The sequence below is a fragment of the Macrotis lagotis genome, chromosome X, assembly GCF_037893015.1.
Source record: "Macrotis lagotis isolate mMagLag1 chromosome X, bilby.v1.9.chrom.fasta, whole genome shotgun sequence".
Taxonomy (NCBI): Eukaryota; Metazoa; Chordata; class Mammalia; order Peramelemorphia; family Peramelidae; genus Macrotis; species Macrotis lagotis.
This window is the reverse complement of record NC_133666.1, coordinates 241,741,327-241,759,072: the sequence shown is the minus strand read 5'-3', so window position 1 is coordinate 241,759,072 and position 17,746 is coordinate 241,741,327. Positions and strand designations below refer to the sequence as shown.

The window sequence follows — 17,746 nt, the reverse complement described above, 5'->3', positions numbered from 1 at the left end:
GTAGCTAAAAAGTTTTTTTAAATGCTTTATAAAACTTTCTAATTTCCATTCTAACCTAAGAAATTTAAAAAATTAACATTAAAATTAAATTAAATTTTCTTGTATTTTGTACAACTTTAGACAACAGATTATAAAAAGAAGAGACTGGACTCAGAACTCAAGCATAAGAAAATGCTTTACATACAAGGTATATTTTATTCTGTTTCATTAAAAATATTTATAAGAAATGGAATGTCAGAAAACTAACTTCAGACTTTTAATGTGAAATTAAAACAAATTTCTAAAGGTTACTAGTGGGTAATAAAATTAATTATAAACCTCTAACCACTTTATTTGACAATGAAAAAAGTCGAAATGTGATGTAAGCATCCTTACTTCACACGTATTATAATCTTCAGAATCCAACAAGCTACAGAGCTTTGGCAAGAGCTCAGGCCAGTTCTGTAATTCCCCTTTGGAGGCAATGGTTGTAATCAGAATACCTTGGGAAGAAAAAATGAAATTTCTCTTTAGAAAAAGAAAATTTTCAGACAGGATTTTACTTCTTTTCCTTGACATACATGCAAGCACGTGTGTGTATGTATGTGTATATATATACATGTGCACATACAACACACATCCTATATACAAAAGACAAAACTAAAAAGTACCATTAATGCTTGAACAGATAAAGTAATATGAAAAATGAATTTTTGCTTAAGTATATTTACCTTTTAAATATTTTCATGCTGCCACTACTAATCAGTTATTATTTTTATGGTAAAAAACCCAAAGTACTATACCCAACACTTACAACAACACAACTAATGGGTAGCCTTCCCTCTTTTAGTGCCCAAGAGCTTGATTGATCAGTGTTCCCTAAGATGGAATCACCAAAGCTCTCTTTGCTCTCAAAATAACATTCTTACGGGGGGGGGGGGGGGGGGGGGAAGAAGCATGTGTCTATGCCCCCAAATATTAATAGCCTGTATTTAGGTAATATTTTATTGTTACAATTTTAAAGATATCTCACAAGTCTGCTATAGAGGAATATGATACCATAACCTTTTCAGAAAAATTCCCAAGAAAAACAATTTGCTTTTTGCTTCTTCAAGAATCACACTGCAACTAACCCAAACCCTCCAAGAGCAGCTCCTACGCTATCACTACCTCTGTGGCTGATAGCTGAAGGACTGTTTCACACAGCTATTCAAAATGTGAAGCTTACAAAGATCAAATGTCTTCCTGGGACACATTTTGTTAATAAGTTTATCGGTTTGATAATTTTTTTGATGAGGTAAAACCATATTCCTTCAAGTCCTGTAATTCTATATTAGCAGAATTCAGAAAAGATCCAAAAGCAGCTGTTAGAATAATATTTCAATAACTTATTAACGAAAGCGGCCTTTTTGCTGCTAATATTTTCAAAAGATTAAAAAGTAAACTCTTAAAGTACAGTGGTCTGGTATCTAAATCAGGAAGATCTGTGTTCAAGGTCTGCCTCCAATGCATACCGGCTGGGTGAATTAATAGTTCTCTAAAGACAATACTGATCTTCATAAGAAGTTTCTTATATGGATGAAATTACATGTCCAAAACCTCCTATCCTCCCCACCAAAAGGTGGAAATAGTTAGCTGGTAACAACCACCTGATCACAAATTATTCCATCATAAGAAAGATAACTTGGAAGCAAAAGAGTTTAACAGTCCAAGTTTATGCTAATAAGTAACAAGTTCAGTGTGCCCTAAATAGTGACTTATCCCACCAAAGGTGACTGTAGCAAAATATACATATTTCTCATAATAATACCATTTTTAATCATAAATAATTGGGGAAGAACATTTATCTTTTTATCTCTATCATCTTATACAGTACACATCAAATAAAATGTCTATGAAGTGAAATGCAACTTGCCATAAAAACAAATGGATTAAAAGGAACATTTAGGAATTTGTACAAAGTAAGCTGTTCTCTCAATAATATTTTTATATTAAAAAGTCAACAAGACCAAATGGTTTAATTTAATTTTTTGATTTTGCAGTAGTATTCAAGTCTCTGTGACTCCATTTGGGATTTTCCTTCCCCAGCTTGTTTGGCAGTTGAAAAAACAGAAGCAAAGAGGGTAAAGTCACTTGTATCATACAGCTAGTAAGATTTGAGGCTACATTTGAACCCAGGTCTTCTAGGTCCACTGTTCTATCCACTGTACTACCTAGCAGCCCCTTTATTTTTATTCAGCAAATTTAAAAGATAAATATATATTTATTTTCTATTGCAGTCAATCTGATCTCCCCCCCCACCAAAAAAAAAAACCCCCACAAAAAACGTGATCTTCAATTCCTCGGATCTGTCATGACATTGTTTGGCTGTTATAAAGTACTCAGTCATATTCTAACTTCTATTATAATCATACTCCTTGCCACCTCCACTGAATGAAGGCAATAAATTAACCGTAACTATGTGGAGAATATTTCTAACCAATTTACTCTAGAAGAAAATGCTTTAAGAAAGTAGGTGCTGTGGTTAATTGTATTTTATGATTGATCAGGAAATTATTCAAATTTTAATGTTAGAGTTTTAAAAATTATATTAATATATTCATGCCTTAATAAGTATATATCAAAAGTTAATTTTTATTTTTTAATATCAAGGTCATCAATATGAACTAGTTAACTATCACTGCAGAAGCAGTAGGTAAGAGGTACAGGAATTGGACTCTATCTAGTCTACCTGACATTCTAACTCACTGTGTGGTCCTGGACAAGTGAGAACCACTATAAAATTTGGCTAATAGTAAGCAAAAATGCTTTTTTAACCACTTAAATACTATCTAACTCCAAGGACATTATTGTTACTGAGTGATAATGTAAATATATTAAGTACTAGGCATTAAGGATGAAAGTTTTAAAACCATTACTGCATATCCTGAAAATGTTTTTCATTAAATTCTATCATGTTTTTTTCTGCTGTGGTTAATGGTATGACTGGTCTTTTCTTCCTAAATAGAATTCTAAAAAGAAGTTTATCAAGTTTCTCCTATAGTTGCTATTATGCAATTTGTTTTGCTGAATGCCCATGTCATGATCCATTCTTCTTCTGCAATTAAACACTAATTTTGGTATTATATAGTAAGAAATGAAGAAATTATATAAATAGAATTTCTCAAACATGGTAGGGTCAGAATATTTTATAAATCCATAAAACTGTTACATAAGCTCCACCATCAGTTTTTACTTTATTTTCTACCAATGATCTGTTTATGTCAGTGATCCCTAATGTATTTAAGTTGATAAAAATAAACAAAAAGACTCAAACAAAAGACAACCCAATACAATAATAGAAATGCTAGAACCTACAATAACTTAAGACCTGGGTTCAGACCCCGGCTTCTGAACATACTCAAATAGATGCATAAATTTCATCAGGTCTTTCTTCCCATTTTTCAAACAAACAATGGAGTTGTATTTATTTATTATGGGTGAGATCTCTTCTAGTTTTGAATCTATGATCTATGTCATTTCTAATTGTGAAATGGTATATGATTTCCAATATCATGAACTTTAAGGGTCCAATTAATTAATGTCTTTCATCTTCCTAACTTGACATCAAGTCAAAAGCTCTGTACAACATCCTCCCTTTGTGTCTATTTATATATTAGATTCTTCTAAAATAACACCAATAATATGTGAATAGACAAATTTCCACTATCAGTTTAACATAACAGAGAACACCAAGTTCTAATAGCTTTTGCCCCCCCCAAAAGTTGGCAGATATGCACCTATGATATATGTATGTATATATGAAACAAAGACCATGTTAAAAACTACCTGGGACCCTGAAATTTTCTTGCATGCAAAGTCTACTCCACTGAGACATTAGGAGTAATAGTGTGAACTTCAAATTTAAACATTAACCTAAGGGATCACCTATGTCAACTTTTTAAAAACATGTATTTTGTCAGGTCTATTTTTTTTTACTTTTTTCTTCTTTGATTTTTTTTGGTACTTTTTTTCACTTTTAAATTTGAGAAAGCTATTCCTTAGATAAATCTTAAAAACTAGTTTTTTTTTTCATTTTAGACATTTCTTTCAAATATCTTTTCAGAAAAATTATTTTGAAAGAAATCACTGGGTATCATATGCTTTCCAGAAATTTTTTTAAAATAAGACAAAAGGTAGTATTATAAAACCATAGAAAAAGATCTAACTTTAACATAAGTACTTGAACATTAGTCTTCCAAAAAAGATAATTATACCAAAGTGTGGAGATGAAAGTGTGGAGGTGGGGAGAGGGAGGGAGACAGGAGAGCTAAAAGAAAAATAGAGATAGTTAAAGAAAAAGAACAATTAAGTTTGCTTTTGCAAAAGAGTACTGGATTTGAAATCTAAATAACTGACTCTCAGATCCAGGTTATAACATTTAATAGCTGTGTAATCATGGGCAAGAAGGTAACTTATAAATTCTGGGCTTCAACTTCTTGATGTGTAAAATGAGGATACACACATTCTACACACACACACACAAACACTGAATAGTTTTTTTTTTTTTTAGGTTTTTGCAAGGCAAATGGGGTTAAGTGGCTTGCCCAAGGCCACACAGGTAAATATTAAGTGTCTGAGACTGGATTTGAACCCAGGTACTCCTGACTCCAAGGCTGGTGCTTTATTCACTACGCCACCTAGCCACCCCCACACTGAACAGTCTTAATGAATTTCAAATGACAACAAATTGTCTCATAACTACATAGCACTATATAAATTAAAGGATTACCATTACTGGGGAGAAGGGGGAGGGAGAGAATAAGGGCCTGCACTATCTTTATGAATTTCTTTTGTTACTAAGGGTAAAAAAGAGATAGAGGGAAAGAATGTAAGGATGCATGAATAAGAATTGTTTTACTATTAGGAAAGGTCTTTGTAAACCCCAAGAATTGAAATCAGAACCCCAATTTATTTAAGAAATTCACTCCCTCTACAATGTAAATCGGCACCTCCTATGCAATCTAATATTAGATAAGCACTCCAGAAACCTAAGAGGAAATAAAGTGACTTGCTTAAGGTCCCCAAGACAGTGTATCAAAGGCCGGACTTGAAACCAGGTTTTTCCTGATTCCAAGGCTCTCCATCCACTTAGCCCGACTTGATTCTCTTGTAATGTGAATGCCCACCGGGTCTCTTGTATTAGTTCTAATATGAGGTGTTACCAAGGATTGTCCCTAGAGTAGTGGATAAAGCTCAGGTTCAGAGTTTGTTTCACATCCTAACTATATGATATAAAGCAAGTTATTCAACTTTTCTGAGGCTGCTTTCTCATCTATACAGTAGAGGTGATAATATCACCAATTTCACCGCAGGGGAGTTCTGAGTATCAAATAAGATTGCGTTTGCAAAAATATTTTGCTGTCTGCACATCCTAAAACATGATACAAGAAAATTGACTATCAATGCTCTTCTTGAAGAAATAAATAATAGATAATTATTGACTCTTCCACGTCCTAAGGACTATGACATGCCAATACTGTCCATGAGGTTTTCTCGGCAAGGACACTGGAGTAGTTTTGCCATGTCCTTCTCCAGTGAATTAAAACAAAAAGAGGGTAGGTGATTTGCACCCATGGTTTCATAGCTAATATATCTATGCCTGAGGCCAAATCTGAACCCAAGTCTTCCTGACTCTAGGCCAAGCTCTCTAAACAAATGAGCCATCTAGTTGCTTCCTAATATATTTTAGAAAGAATACAAAATTGATTATTTGGAGCATACTTCCCCTTAACTCCAAAAGCAGCTCCTATTTCATTTAGAGAGATCTCCCATTACTTAAGATCACAAGAGCACACCCAAGAACAGTTTTTACATTTTAAGATACAATAAAGGGGTAGCTGGGTGGCACAGTGGATAGAGCACTGGACCTGGAGTAAGGAGGACCTGAATTCAAACCTGGCCTCATACACTTAATAATTGCCTACCTGAGTGACCATGGGCAAGTCACTTACTGACTCAAATAAAATTTAAAAAATTAAAATTAAAAAAAAAATGCTAGCTATTATTATTGTACTCTCACCACAGCTGGCTTTCTACAAACTCTCTCTTCTTTTCTTAAGTCTATCACATTACTGCTGCTTCCATAACAGAGGACACCCCCTTCTCATACTTTACAGAAAAACTAAGTGCCCTCTTCTCCCCTATTTTAGATCTTAAAACCCTTAGACATCATCTACAATTTCTTATACTTTTGCTCTAGTCTAGTTTCCAATCCCTTCAAAACAAATCCCATTACCATCTCTTCAAATCATTCCCCCAAGTTTCTACCTCTCCCATTGGAATAGCTCTTTCCCAATAGGCTAGGAATAAACTCCCAATCTTAAAAAAATATCCCCCAAGCTACCAATATCTTTCTTCCCTTTAATGGTCAAACGCCAACCTGTACTTTTCCTTTCACTCATTCTTAGCTATCTGGCTTCTACATTCATCACTCAAATGAAGCTAAGGACACCAAATTGTTAAATCTGAATGTCATTTCTCAGTCTGTATTTTTCTTGACTCATAGGCAACATTTGATCATGCTTTCTCATTGGATTTTTGAAACATTGCTTTCCCATTGTTATCTTTTGCTCTACCTTATCTCCCACCTTCTCATATTTGTGGGATCATAATCCATGTTCTGCCCCCCCATATATGTACTTCATGGCTATCCTGAGTTTCTTTTTTTTTAAGGTTTTTTTTTTGTTGCAAGGCAAATGGGGTTAAGTGGCTTGCCCAAGACCACACAGCTAGGTAATTACTAAGCGTCTGAGACGGGATTTGAACCCAGGTACTCTTGACTCCAAGGCCGGTGCTTTATCCACTACACCACCTAGCCGCCCCTGTCCTGAGTTTCTTAACTTGCTAAAGTCTTGCTTGGTTATTTCATCATGGATTCACCTATAATCTCTAAGCAAATTAGCTTCCTGGGTCTATATATATATGCAGCTCTAGTCTTTCTCCTAAATACCAAATCCCTATCAACAAATGTCTATTGGACATTTCCAATTGGATGTAATAATAGCTAGGATTTATAGTGTTTTAAGGTTTGCAAAGCAATCTCAAAACCAGTATGTCATGACATATATGTGTGTGTGTGTGTGTGTGTGTATACACATATATACACATATATAGAGAGTTCTCTATATCCTATCCCCAAACGCCCTTCCTCAGGTTCCTTGTTCCTACTAGCCATTCACAATTTCAGAGCTACCTTGAACTCAAGTCTATCCCTCACTCTTCATATCCAATTAGCAAATAGTGTTGTTTACTTTCACAACATCTCTCACATGTCCCCTTGCCTTATAATGGGATTTCTTGCTTTTTGTCTAAACACACTCATACTTTCCTCCAAACAGATACCAAATTGATATTCCTAAAGCCCAGGATTGGCCCATGTTATACTCAACTTAAGAAACTCTAGGGACTCTTTCTTTTTTCTGGAATAAGATACAAACTCCTTGATCTACACTTCCAGACTAAATCCTTTTTCACTTTACATTCCAGACAAGCTGGCTTTTTTGTAGTTCCCTGAACATACCACCTACAGTCTCCTCTTCACTGTGGCCTCAATGCTTCCAAGGTGAGTCCTGGTCTACAAGAGGCGGCAAATGCTAGTCCTCCCCTCCCAGATTCCTTTGTATATATTTTGCATTTAATTATCCATAGGCTTTTCAACAGATTAACACCCCCACCCCCAAGAATGTAGGCTTCCTTAGGACAAGGGCTTTTGTCATTTTACTCCCAATGCCTAACAAAGTATTAGGCTTTAAGACTGAACTGTCATTTCATTAGGTCTAGAGAACTCTCAGTCAAGAAATTGTCTTTACAATTGCTAGTCTGCAACTGGGAGAACTGTCCAGGATATCGAGGAGTTAACTCATTTTGCCCAGGATCACAAGGTTAGTATGTCTCAGAGACAGGACTTGAACCCAGATTTTCCTGATTCCAGTCCAGTTCTCTAACCACTATGTATACTATACACTCATCACTAGATAATTTACCTGTTTAATAGGAGAGAAATCATGCCTGACAACAACTGGCAAATATTTCTTGAAAAAAATGATGGAATATTAATTATACAACTCAATAGCCAGGTCTTATATGTTATTACGGTCATTAAACCCTTTGTGGACATCATCCAAAGGGTCTATTGAAAGATTTAGCAGGAAGAAATGTTTCAAAGTCCATCCTTAATGAGTTCCAGAAAAAATTAATCCATATAACCTATATGCCATGACTGATATTATCCAAGTTTACCTTTCTATAGTTTCCAAAACTCTAGAGGTAACTATACTTCTGTAGAGAGTAAAGATGATCTCTTGAAAAGTTGTAGAAAGGGGCGGCTGGGTGGCGCAGTGGACGGAGCATGGCCCTGGAGTCAGGAGTACCTGAGTTCAAATCTGGCCTCAGACACTTAATAATTACCTAGTTGTGTGGCCTTGGGCAAGCCACTTAACCCTGTCTGCCTTGCAAAAACTTAAAAAAAAATTGTAGAAAGTGAAGAGTTTTACTTTTTTTTAAAAAACAGATTTAAGTTCAATAAGTCTTTTTTGGAACTTGAATCTGTGTTATGTTACTAGTATGCTAATGTCGATTTAGTTATCCTAAAATATGACAATGAAATCAAAATGATCTTCCCATTTCCTTCTCCCAATACCCAGACCATAATACAAAAAAATCCAGGTCACAAAAGAGTCCTGATCAAATAACGTGAAAACCTAAGTCTAATTCTTTAAAAGTAACTTGGAAATAAAGATTCTCAAATAGTTCTGACTCAAAATATTAGGATTCTTTCTTCAGTACCAAACCAAATTTTATCATCCAAACAAGGACATGAAGAAGCATACAAAGACTGATAAACAGCTTAATTCTATTTGGATTATAGCCGAAAGTACAACTGGCTGCCCAATGAGAAGTGTTATTTGGATAATTTATTCTATTTAAATAGCCAATAAGGAATAAAAATTACAGTCATATACTTTAGTTCCACAAGTTAAAGCAAGATTTATGTATAATCATTTTAAATACTTCAACAATAAAATAATACATGACCTCAAAATTAACCACTTCTAATAACTGAAATCCAATATTCACTATACCTCTCCATCTCTAAAATGTCTAAGACTAAATTTTCTTAAAAGGTGCTTGGAACTGAGGCAGCTAGGTGGCGCAGTGGATAAAGCACCAGCCCTGGAGTCAGTAGTACCTGGGTTCAAATCTGGTCTCCAACACTTAATAATAATTACCTAGCTGTGTGGCCTTGGGCAAGACACTTAACCCCATTTGCCTTGCAAAAACCTAAAAAAAAAAGTGCTTGGAACTAAGGATATCTAAAGGTGTTTAAAATGAGAAGGCATCCAATCCAAATCTTTTCCATCTTTTCAATCCTATCAAAAGTACTCCCCCACTCCAGGATAACCTAATCCCTATTTAAAATAATCAACTGCATTTCCTTCTAGGAAAGTGGTACCATCATGAATGGAGCTACATGAACCAAACACAAATTTAAGATTACCTAGTTTTCCTGATGAAAGATGGATATTGGTAATAGTAAGACACTGAATCAGTTGGAAAAAATTTAACAGAAAACATTTTCCTACTACAAATCTGTCTTACAAATGGACAGTAAATGTCCAATCTTAAAAACTAAACACATATAAAAAGTTTTATATTGTAACTTACCCACAGTGGCTCTGATTAGAGGGGAGGAGTCACCAATATTATTCAGACATTCACTCTTTATAAAATCTGTTACTCCATTTGGGAAGTTGTGAAAGTGTGCTTTCACATTATTCTTCAGAATGAGACCACTCAAAGATCTCGTGGGTTCATCTGCAATAAAAGTCAACACTGTTTTGAGCTTTCAAGTACTTTACACATCAAAAATTTTACAAGAATTTTAATTTTTTAATTAATTGATATAAGGAAGGGTGGAGAGGGAGAGAAAGATCACAGTACATTATTAATCTTGCATTATGATCAGAGCTAGGTAAAAACATTGTCATTGAATCTCAAGAGATAGATTCAACATTTAGGTTTATGGAAAAAAGAAACAACTCTTGTTTACTGATTGATGGCAGGGAGGGCTAGAGGAAACACAAAAGAACTAGGAAATGGTGCTTTTAAAAAATCATCAACATTAAGAAACAATTATTTCTGTACTTCTCTTAATTATCTCATAAAGCATATACCTACTAATTCAACTAAATTCTTGAGTATTTACAATTGCAAATTAAAGAGATTCTTTATGAAATTCTTTTTACATAGACATTTAGCAGACTGTAAGTTCACCTGCAGCAAAATAAGAGTAAAAAAAAAAAGTAAAACATAACTTCAAATTTGCCCTTTTATGTTTACAAAAATCAGGATTAAACTGAAACCTAAAACAAAATTTTCTAAGAGGTTACATCCAGTGGCCAGGATTTTTATTAATAACAGCCTGTCTGGGCTGCACCATAAAGAAAAGATTCAGATTCCAAGACAACAAAATTATACCTACTGTTGTTTTGGTCAGCCATGAATATTATTCTTAAATCAATACTCTAAATAGCAATCAGGTCTCTTGGAATTAAATAGCATATGGAAATAAAAATTCCATGTTGATTATAGTCCTTCTCTAAGCCCCTGGTTCAACCAGGACTCAATTGATCCTTGAAAAGGTAAGATGAATAGGGAGAGATAAGCAGTTACTAAGCTATTCCTGAATTACTCAATTACTCCCATGGGAAAGTATCTTTCAATGAAATTCCTAAAGGTAATTATTTAAGACGATTTTAATCCCAACCATCACAATCACACACATATCCGATGGACAAAAAGTTTCTTTTCTTCTGTCCCCTATGACTTTCTGAAGCAACCATGAAAATTTTTAAGTTTCCAAGAGCAAAATGTCATTTTCCAAGACTTTTCAGGGATTTTCAGCAATCTTTCTTTTAATGAAATTTATACGAAGGATTAGAGATAAAAAAATTCATAAGTCTGCCTAATTATATACAGTTATAAAGAGGTTATAGGGAAAAAGTTTCAGTTGTTTAGTCAAATTAAACAAGGCTAATCAAGTTTTCAAAGATTATGATTTCTTTGCCCAGAATATATCATTTTCTAATAAGGAGTCAGATTCTATTCTCCTACGGGACAGAATTCATCAAATTAAAGACAAAGTAGGTGAAAAAAAAAGTTGAACTTTTTTTTATGCTGTATAAATACTTTCAATACCCACAGCACTTTGCTTTGAAATGTTTTAACACTTCAATTGTGAAACTGCCACATTGAGAAATCATGTGCAATGGAAATAATACTAGATTTGGAGGGGGGGTCAGAATAACGGGGTTGAAAAATTGGACCCTGCTATTTCATACTTTTGTGACCTTGGTCAAGTTCCTTTATTCTCAACTCAAAAAGAAAGGGGTTGAGAGATATTAGTTTATCAATAGAGATGTAGATAAATTGTCTATAGATCTATAGATGGAACTCTATATATCAACAGATTATATAGAGATCTTTATAAAACCTGGGTTTCAATTTGCTTAGCTGTAAAATGGGTAATGATAAATACCACCCTACCCTATCTACTTGACAAGAAAATCGTAAAAATTAACCGAGATGATGCATGCAATACCATTTTAGAAATTATGACATTCTATATTTGAATACAAAAGTATTTATTACTCAACTGACTCTTATTTTGTTTTTTTTTTTTTAGATTTTTGCAAGGCAAAAGGGGTTAAGTGGCTTGCCCAAGGCCACACAGCTAGGTAATTATTAAGTGTCTGAGACCATATTTGAACCCAGGTACTCCTGACTCCAGGGCCGGTGCTTTATCCACTACGCCACCTAGCCGCCCCTCAACTGACTCTTAATATGGGAAAAGTAGATTTCATATTTTCACCAAATAAGTAATAAGAGATAGTCTTTAATCAAATTAAACCAAATGTATAGTTTTCCCACAATAGAAATTGATTTGTTACCCGAACTTCTAAAATATTGTTATATTCACAGCAAAAACAAAACCTCAGTTAACTTAGGACACTGGAACTGGTTTTATATTATTCAAAGGGACAGGATTAAATACCAAGTGTTATACAAATATTATATTTCATCCACACAACAATGCTCTGAGATAAGTTCTTTTATGATTAAAAATTTTTGCAGTTGATACAATTAAAAAGACTTACCTAGGATCTCACATAAAGATAAATATTTTTATAATCACGATTTTAAGACTGGCACAGATAATAAAATGACTTACCCAGGATCTCACATACAGACAATTGGCATACTACAAAGGTCTGATTCAAAAGCTAAAGGCCTATAGAAGGAATTCTTACTTTCTTAAAGCCAGGGTTTTAGAAGGCTAATAATTTTAGATTTATTTTTTCTCAAAGATAAGTTTAACATTTTAAAGATTTTACTTTAACACTTGTTGGTTTTTAAAGATCAATAAAAATTACCATATTGTGGATGACCTATAAAAGTTCAAATTAGCATGGCTTTTTTTTTTACCACATTCAAAAGTTTCAGTAATTTGAACTAATTTAATGAGAGATCTGGTGTCTCTGGCAATTATAGTAAAGACTATTGTAGATAGGTCATTAAAACAGTTTTTTAATAAGTACGCCTTCAAATGACAAATTAAAAAAACTTTATGTAAATTTTGCACTGCTTAGTACTTCTGATAGTATGGCCTCAGTGTTTTATAAGATCCAAAATCTTTAAACTAAAAGCAAAGCCCTGGTCCTTTCCCTTCAACCAAAGCCTACTACACTTATGACTATGGATTAAGATATTCTAAAATGAAATGGAATTGGCAATACATTTCTTCTAGGTAAAAAAAAAAATCTGTTTATTACTCCAAACTCTCAACAAGGAAACATTTATAAAACATTAAGAGAGGATGTCCTGGAAAGTTTAAGGTAGAAAGAATCTTTTCACATTTTTTTTTGTCTTCTCATATATTTGTGAAGCAAAAAACCAAATACAATTACAACAGAAATTACAATTGATATTCTTAATCTTTTCCACCTACCTTCAGATTTTAATTTTGTAAGAACAAAAATCAGGTAGTTGTTAAAATCAGGATACTGGTTGAGTTGTTCCAGTTTCTAGAGCAAAGTGTAGTTAAGGAAACTTTTCAAGATAAATTAAGAGTGAGTAATTATTATACCAAAGAAAAATTTTTTTTAGCTTCTTTTTTCCATCAGGTCTAAGATTGCTGACAGCATTGCATACAGTTGACTCAACTGATTACTATACCATAATAAATAACTTAAGAAAAAGGTACCAAAAAATACCTTAGAACTTAAAATCATGAAATCACCTGAAAAGTGTTCTTAAATGTCTTAATTTATCAATAAATTTTTACTAGTCTTGGTCTTGTTAATCTATCTTTTCTTTTCAATAATCAAGTTCTCCTTTCCACAGCAAAAATATTCATAATTCATGGTATCTTATCAATGACAATTCAATCACAGCAGTTCAATAAGTGTCGCTCTTTACCTCTAAGTTTTATCACACTGATTCATATTTCACTGATGACTGTACTGTGGGTAGCAGTGACAATGTTTCACTAAATTTTCCTTGCTTCCTAATTCTCAAACAGTTCATTTACTCAGCAAATAACTTGTATTCAAAGGTAACACAAATGCAAAAGCATCAGCCAAAACATTTACAAAAATGACGTGGACACATTACAAATTTCTGTTTAAATGCAATATAAAATAATTACATTTGCTATTGTCCTCTCAGTGCTCAATGTCTCACATAAAAAAAATGAAAACAAATTGCACACACCTGAAAATGTGCAAATTCTTTTTTTCCCCAACGGAGAGAAAGGCAAAATATGGGGATCTAGAACATTTAACTGGACAGATCCTTTTGGAGGAATTCATCAACGGATTTAACAAAAAAAAAAGTAAACTTGAACAACTAAAGTTGAACTCCCTAATTTATACTTACTACATAGATTTCATTGATAAGCAACATTTTTCTGAGAAATTTCTCTTAAATAATTCACTACTTGTTACTTTTAATTAATTAAAAGCTGGATGGTATTAGTCTTTCCCGAGGAGGACAAGCAAAGGACAGAACAATATAGCCATCACTGAAATGAATCTCACCTCTAGTTAAACCTGAGCTCATTTTTTCTTATTAGAAGGTTCCAATCATGCAAGTTTTATACAAGCATTTTGACTTTACTAATGAGGAATCCAATTTTTTTAAAAAAAAGTATAGAATATTATTTGATCAAACAAATGCAAAAATCCTAAGCTAATAATGATCCACATTGGGAAGTTTCACGTTAGATAACTGACTTTTTTACTAAAGGACAGACTACATTATACTACCATCCCTAAGTGATATTCTGATGATTCACTGACATAGACAATCCAGGTAGTAATTTGAAGACTTCACTAGCTATCTATAATCCTTTTTATAATGTTGTCTTTTTAAGATCCCATGAGGCTGTTAGCTATGACATCATAAGAGAGTGGTATGCCACAGCCATGGAACTCAGCAGAACTGAAAACTCAAAACTGGCAGTGGACCAAATGAATGCTCCTGTCGCTATTTGCAGCTTTTCCAGAAAGTTACCTTTTTTAAGATGTACAATTTAAAAAAAAATCTTAAAATGAACCTTTGGAATTGGTACTACCAATCTCTCTAAAAAACACGGAAAATTTGCCAGCCGTTTAATTACTTATGCCTAAGTTCCAGCCAGAAAATGTCAAAGTAGATCAGCTCCTCACTCAGCAAGAAATAAAAATTGCCTGCAACTTTCCTCATCTATGTCATTCTATTAAATCTCGACGAATTCTGTGCACTTCCCACATATCAAGGAGGAAGAGTGGATGTACCCCCCCTTCACCGAGGCCATTTCCATGAAAGCTTTACGGATTTAAAGACTACCTTTAAAAGCCCTATACATTTTAAAAACAATTCCTTGTGGTCAGCCCGGAGGAAGGCTTCGTTATGGAATTGAGATTGCGGAGATTTAAAAAAACAAACCAAGACCAGCACCACCTCCTCCGCGAAAAATTCTACGCTTTGGACCAGAATCAGCGATAAAAAAAAACAACAACTCTATTTTGTAGAATCATTTTTTTTTTGGAGAGGGCGAGGACATCCAGGTTCGGGGGGCGGGAGAGGAGGAAGAGGAGCGGCGCTTCCCCCGGGGTTAGGCCCCGGCCGGGCTTCCTCTTCCTCCGGGGCCTCTCCCCAGCCGCCCCCGGCCCGGGGTCGCCAAGGCTTGAAAAAGAATCCCCCAGCTCGGAGCCAGGCGGCAACAGGTGTTCCGCCGCGCCGCCCCGGCGGGGGGGTCCGGCCGCCGGCCCCCGCCCCCGCCCCCACCCCCGGGCGAGTAGGCCCCGGCGCGGCGGCCCCGCGCACACGCGGCCCGCGGCCCGGAAGCTCGCGGCACGCCTCCCCCCGCGCGCCGGGCCGGGCCGGGGCAGCGAGGGCGGGGGCCCGGGCCGCGGGAGGCGCGAGGGCGGTGGGGGAGGGGAGGGGAGCGGCGGCCGCGCCCGGCGGGCCGGGGCGCGCGGGGGCCCCAGGATACTTGTTGCACGGTCCTCTGGGTGGAGGTGTCCGGGGACTGGGACTCCTTGAGCAGCTGCAGGATCTGCTGGAGCCCCTGCTCGTCGGGCTTCCACTCGTACTCCATCTTGGTTTGCTGCAGAGAAAGCCAGACACAGGAAGAGAGGGGGCCGGCGTTAACTCTCCGTGCACAGGCCCGGCCCGCCCGCCCGGCCCGGCCCGCCCGCCGCCCCACGGGACCTGCCTGGGCCGCGGGGTCCGGAGCTGGGGGAGCGGGAGCGCGAGCCGCACAGTCGCCAGCAGCAGCAGCAGCAGGGCCGCCGAGCTCCGCCGCCGCTGTTGTTCCTGCCGCCGCCGCCGCCGCCGCCGCCGCGGAGTGCTCGGAGCCTGCTGCACACTGAGTCACGGCGGAGCGGCGCTCCGGCCCGCAGCCCGGCGCGGCGCGCGGCCCCCGGGTCCTAGCGCCGCCCCGCTTCCGCCGCGCAGCCCCGAGGCGAACCTGCGCGGGAGAGAGACAGAGAGGGGGGCAGAGGCCGGGGCTGCCGGGGCTGGCCGCGGAGACGGAGCCGGGGCCCCAGCCTCGTGGCGCCGAGCCCCGAAACGCCGGCAGCCGGAGGACGGGCCCGGAGGCTCCGGGGAGACGCGCACACATGCAAACGCAGGCGTGCACAAAGGCACACATGCATGCGCACACGCCTATACACACATGCATCCAACTCTTTCAACTTTTCCAAAAGAGAACATTTCCTACATTAATAAAACTGCAAATCACCCGAACTAGTCCAAGGGGAAATGTCACTGGAAAACTCGTGTTGCCCCTGTTTCATTCTTTGAATTTCAAACACACCGATGCAAAGATAAACACCAATAATAATCTCCTGAGATGGCGCTTTTATGGAAGGTTTTCCAGAGTTTTAGGACCGGTTCTCACAAAAACACTAAGAAAGACTTAGCAAGTTGTTTTTTCAAGCTTTTGACGGATGGGGCGATTGGGGCAGGGAAAGCAGTTCTAAATCTATCAGTTCAAGTTTTCAACCTAAAGGGATCAGCCATCTCCCTTGGATATAATAACTTGGATTCATGGAGTAGCAAATGGGCAAGTGTCGTTAAACTAAATGCTTATAAATAGGAGCCAAAATTATTGATAGAAACATGTATTATGTTGGTAACCGTAATTTAAAAAATTTATTTGTTTTTAGGTTTTTGCCAGGCAATGGGGTGGAGTGACTTGCCCGAGGTCATATTATTAAGTGTCCCAGGACACATTTGAACTCAGGTCTTCCTGACTCCAGGGCCGGTGCTCTATCCACTGTGCCACCTAGCGGCCCCGGTAACCATAATTTTAAAGCAATTTTTGAGGCTAGGTCGAATAAAGTTTGCCCCCAAAGAAAAGATATGACTTCACCTCCATTCTTTTGATGGGAGCTCACTAATGTGCAAAATATAATGCTAGAAATTTTTTATGATTTGCTGACTTTAGAAGTCCTTTTTTAAAAAAACTTTGTTTCGACCAAGGACTATCACCTTTAATTTAGAAAAAAAACAACCTGATACTTTATTATCTGATCTTGCTATCCCTTATACTTTGTTTCTTTCTTAAGGATATTATTTCTCCCTCATCATACACAATTTGGATCAATGTATACCATGGAAACAATGTGAAGACTGGCAAATTGCCCTCTGTGGGGGCTAGAGGGAGGGAAATAAGATTATGTGGGGAAATTGTAAAACCTCAAATAAAATCTTTAAAAAAAGTATTTGTTTTAAGAGAAATTTCTGGGAAGGAAAGGGCAAAGGGGATGAAGATACAGGGCAAAATGTGAGTGATATATAAAAACAAGTTGAGGAAAATTTGGTTCCCAATTTTAGAACCCTAATGCTTCTTCAGGTAGGGAAGGACATGGTCAAACCAGTGCTTTTGGAAGATTATTTTGGCAGCTATTGAAGGATGGATTGAAGAATGGAAAAGACTGGAACCAGGAAGACCAATTAGGAGGATATTGCTATAGTCCGGGCAAGTTTGGTAATGAAATATGGAAAATAAAATCTATTTTTAAAAGAGAAAAATCAAATTAGAAAAGGTCCTGAATTTGGTTAAAATCTATTTTTAAAAAAGAGAGATCAAATTAGAAAAGGTTCAGAATTCGGTTGGCATAGATCAGAGCACATCCTTGGAGTCAGGGGACTTTGTGTGACCTTGGGAAGTTCCAAC

General features: G+C 36.8%; 1 protein-coding gene across 2 annotated transcripts in view; it reads right to left on the bottom strand.

The window, feature by feature from the left end:
• TNPO1 (transportin 1) overlaps positions 1 to 15,901 on the bottom strand; it is a 71,632-nt gene extending 55,731 nt beyond the window's left edge. Inside the window, exons 1-5 of one of the 2 annotated variants that reach the window (XM_074201881.1) lie at positions 15,779 to 15,901; positions 15,557 to 15,670; positions 13,028 to 13,103; positions 9,685 to 9,834; positions 376 to 482 (exon numbers count right to left, since the gene is read on the bottom strand). In XM_074201881.1, the coding sequence (XP_074057982.1) occupies positions 376 to 482; positions 9,685 to 9,834; positions 13,028 to 13,103; positions 15,557 to 15,661 (438 nt within the window). In that variant the 5' untranslated portion in view covers positions 15,662 to 15,670; positions 15,779 to 15,901. The remainder of the gene's footprint in view (positions 1 to 375; positions 483 to 9,684; positions 9,835 to 13,027; positions 13,104 to 15,556; positions 15,671 to 15,778) is intronic. The other variant, XM_074201880.1, reaches the window with a different exon arrangement.
• Between the last annotated feature and the right edge of the window lie 1,845 nt (positions 15,902 to 17,746).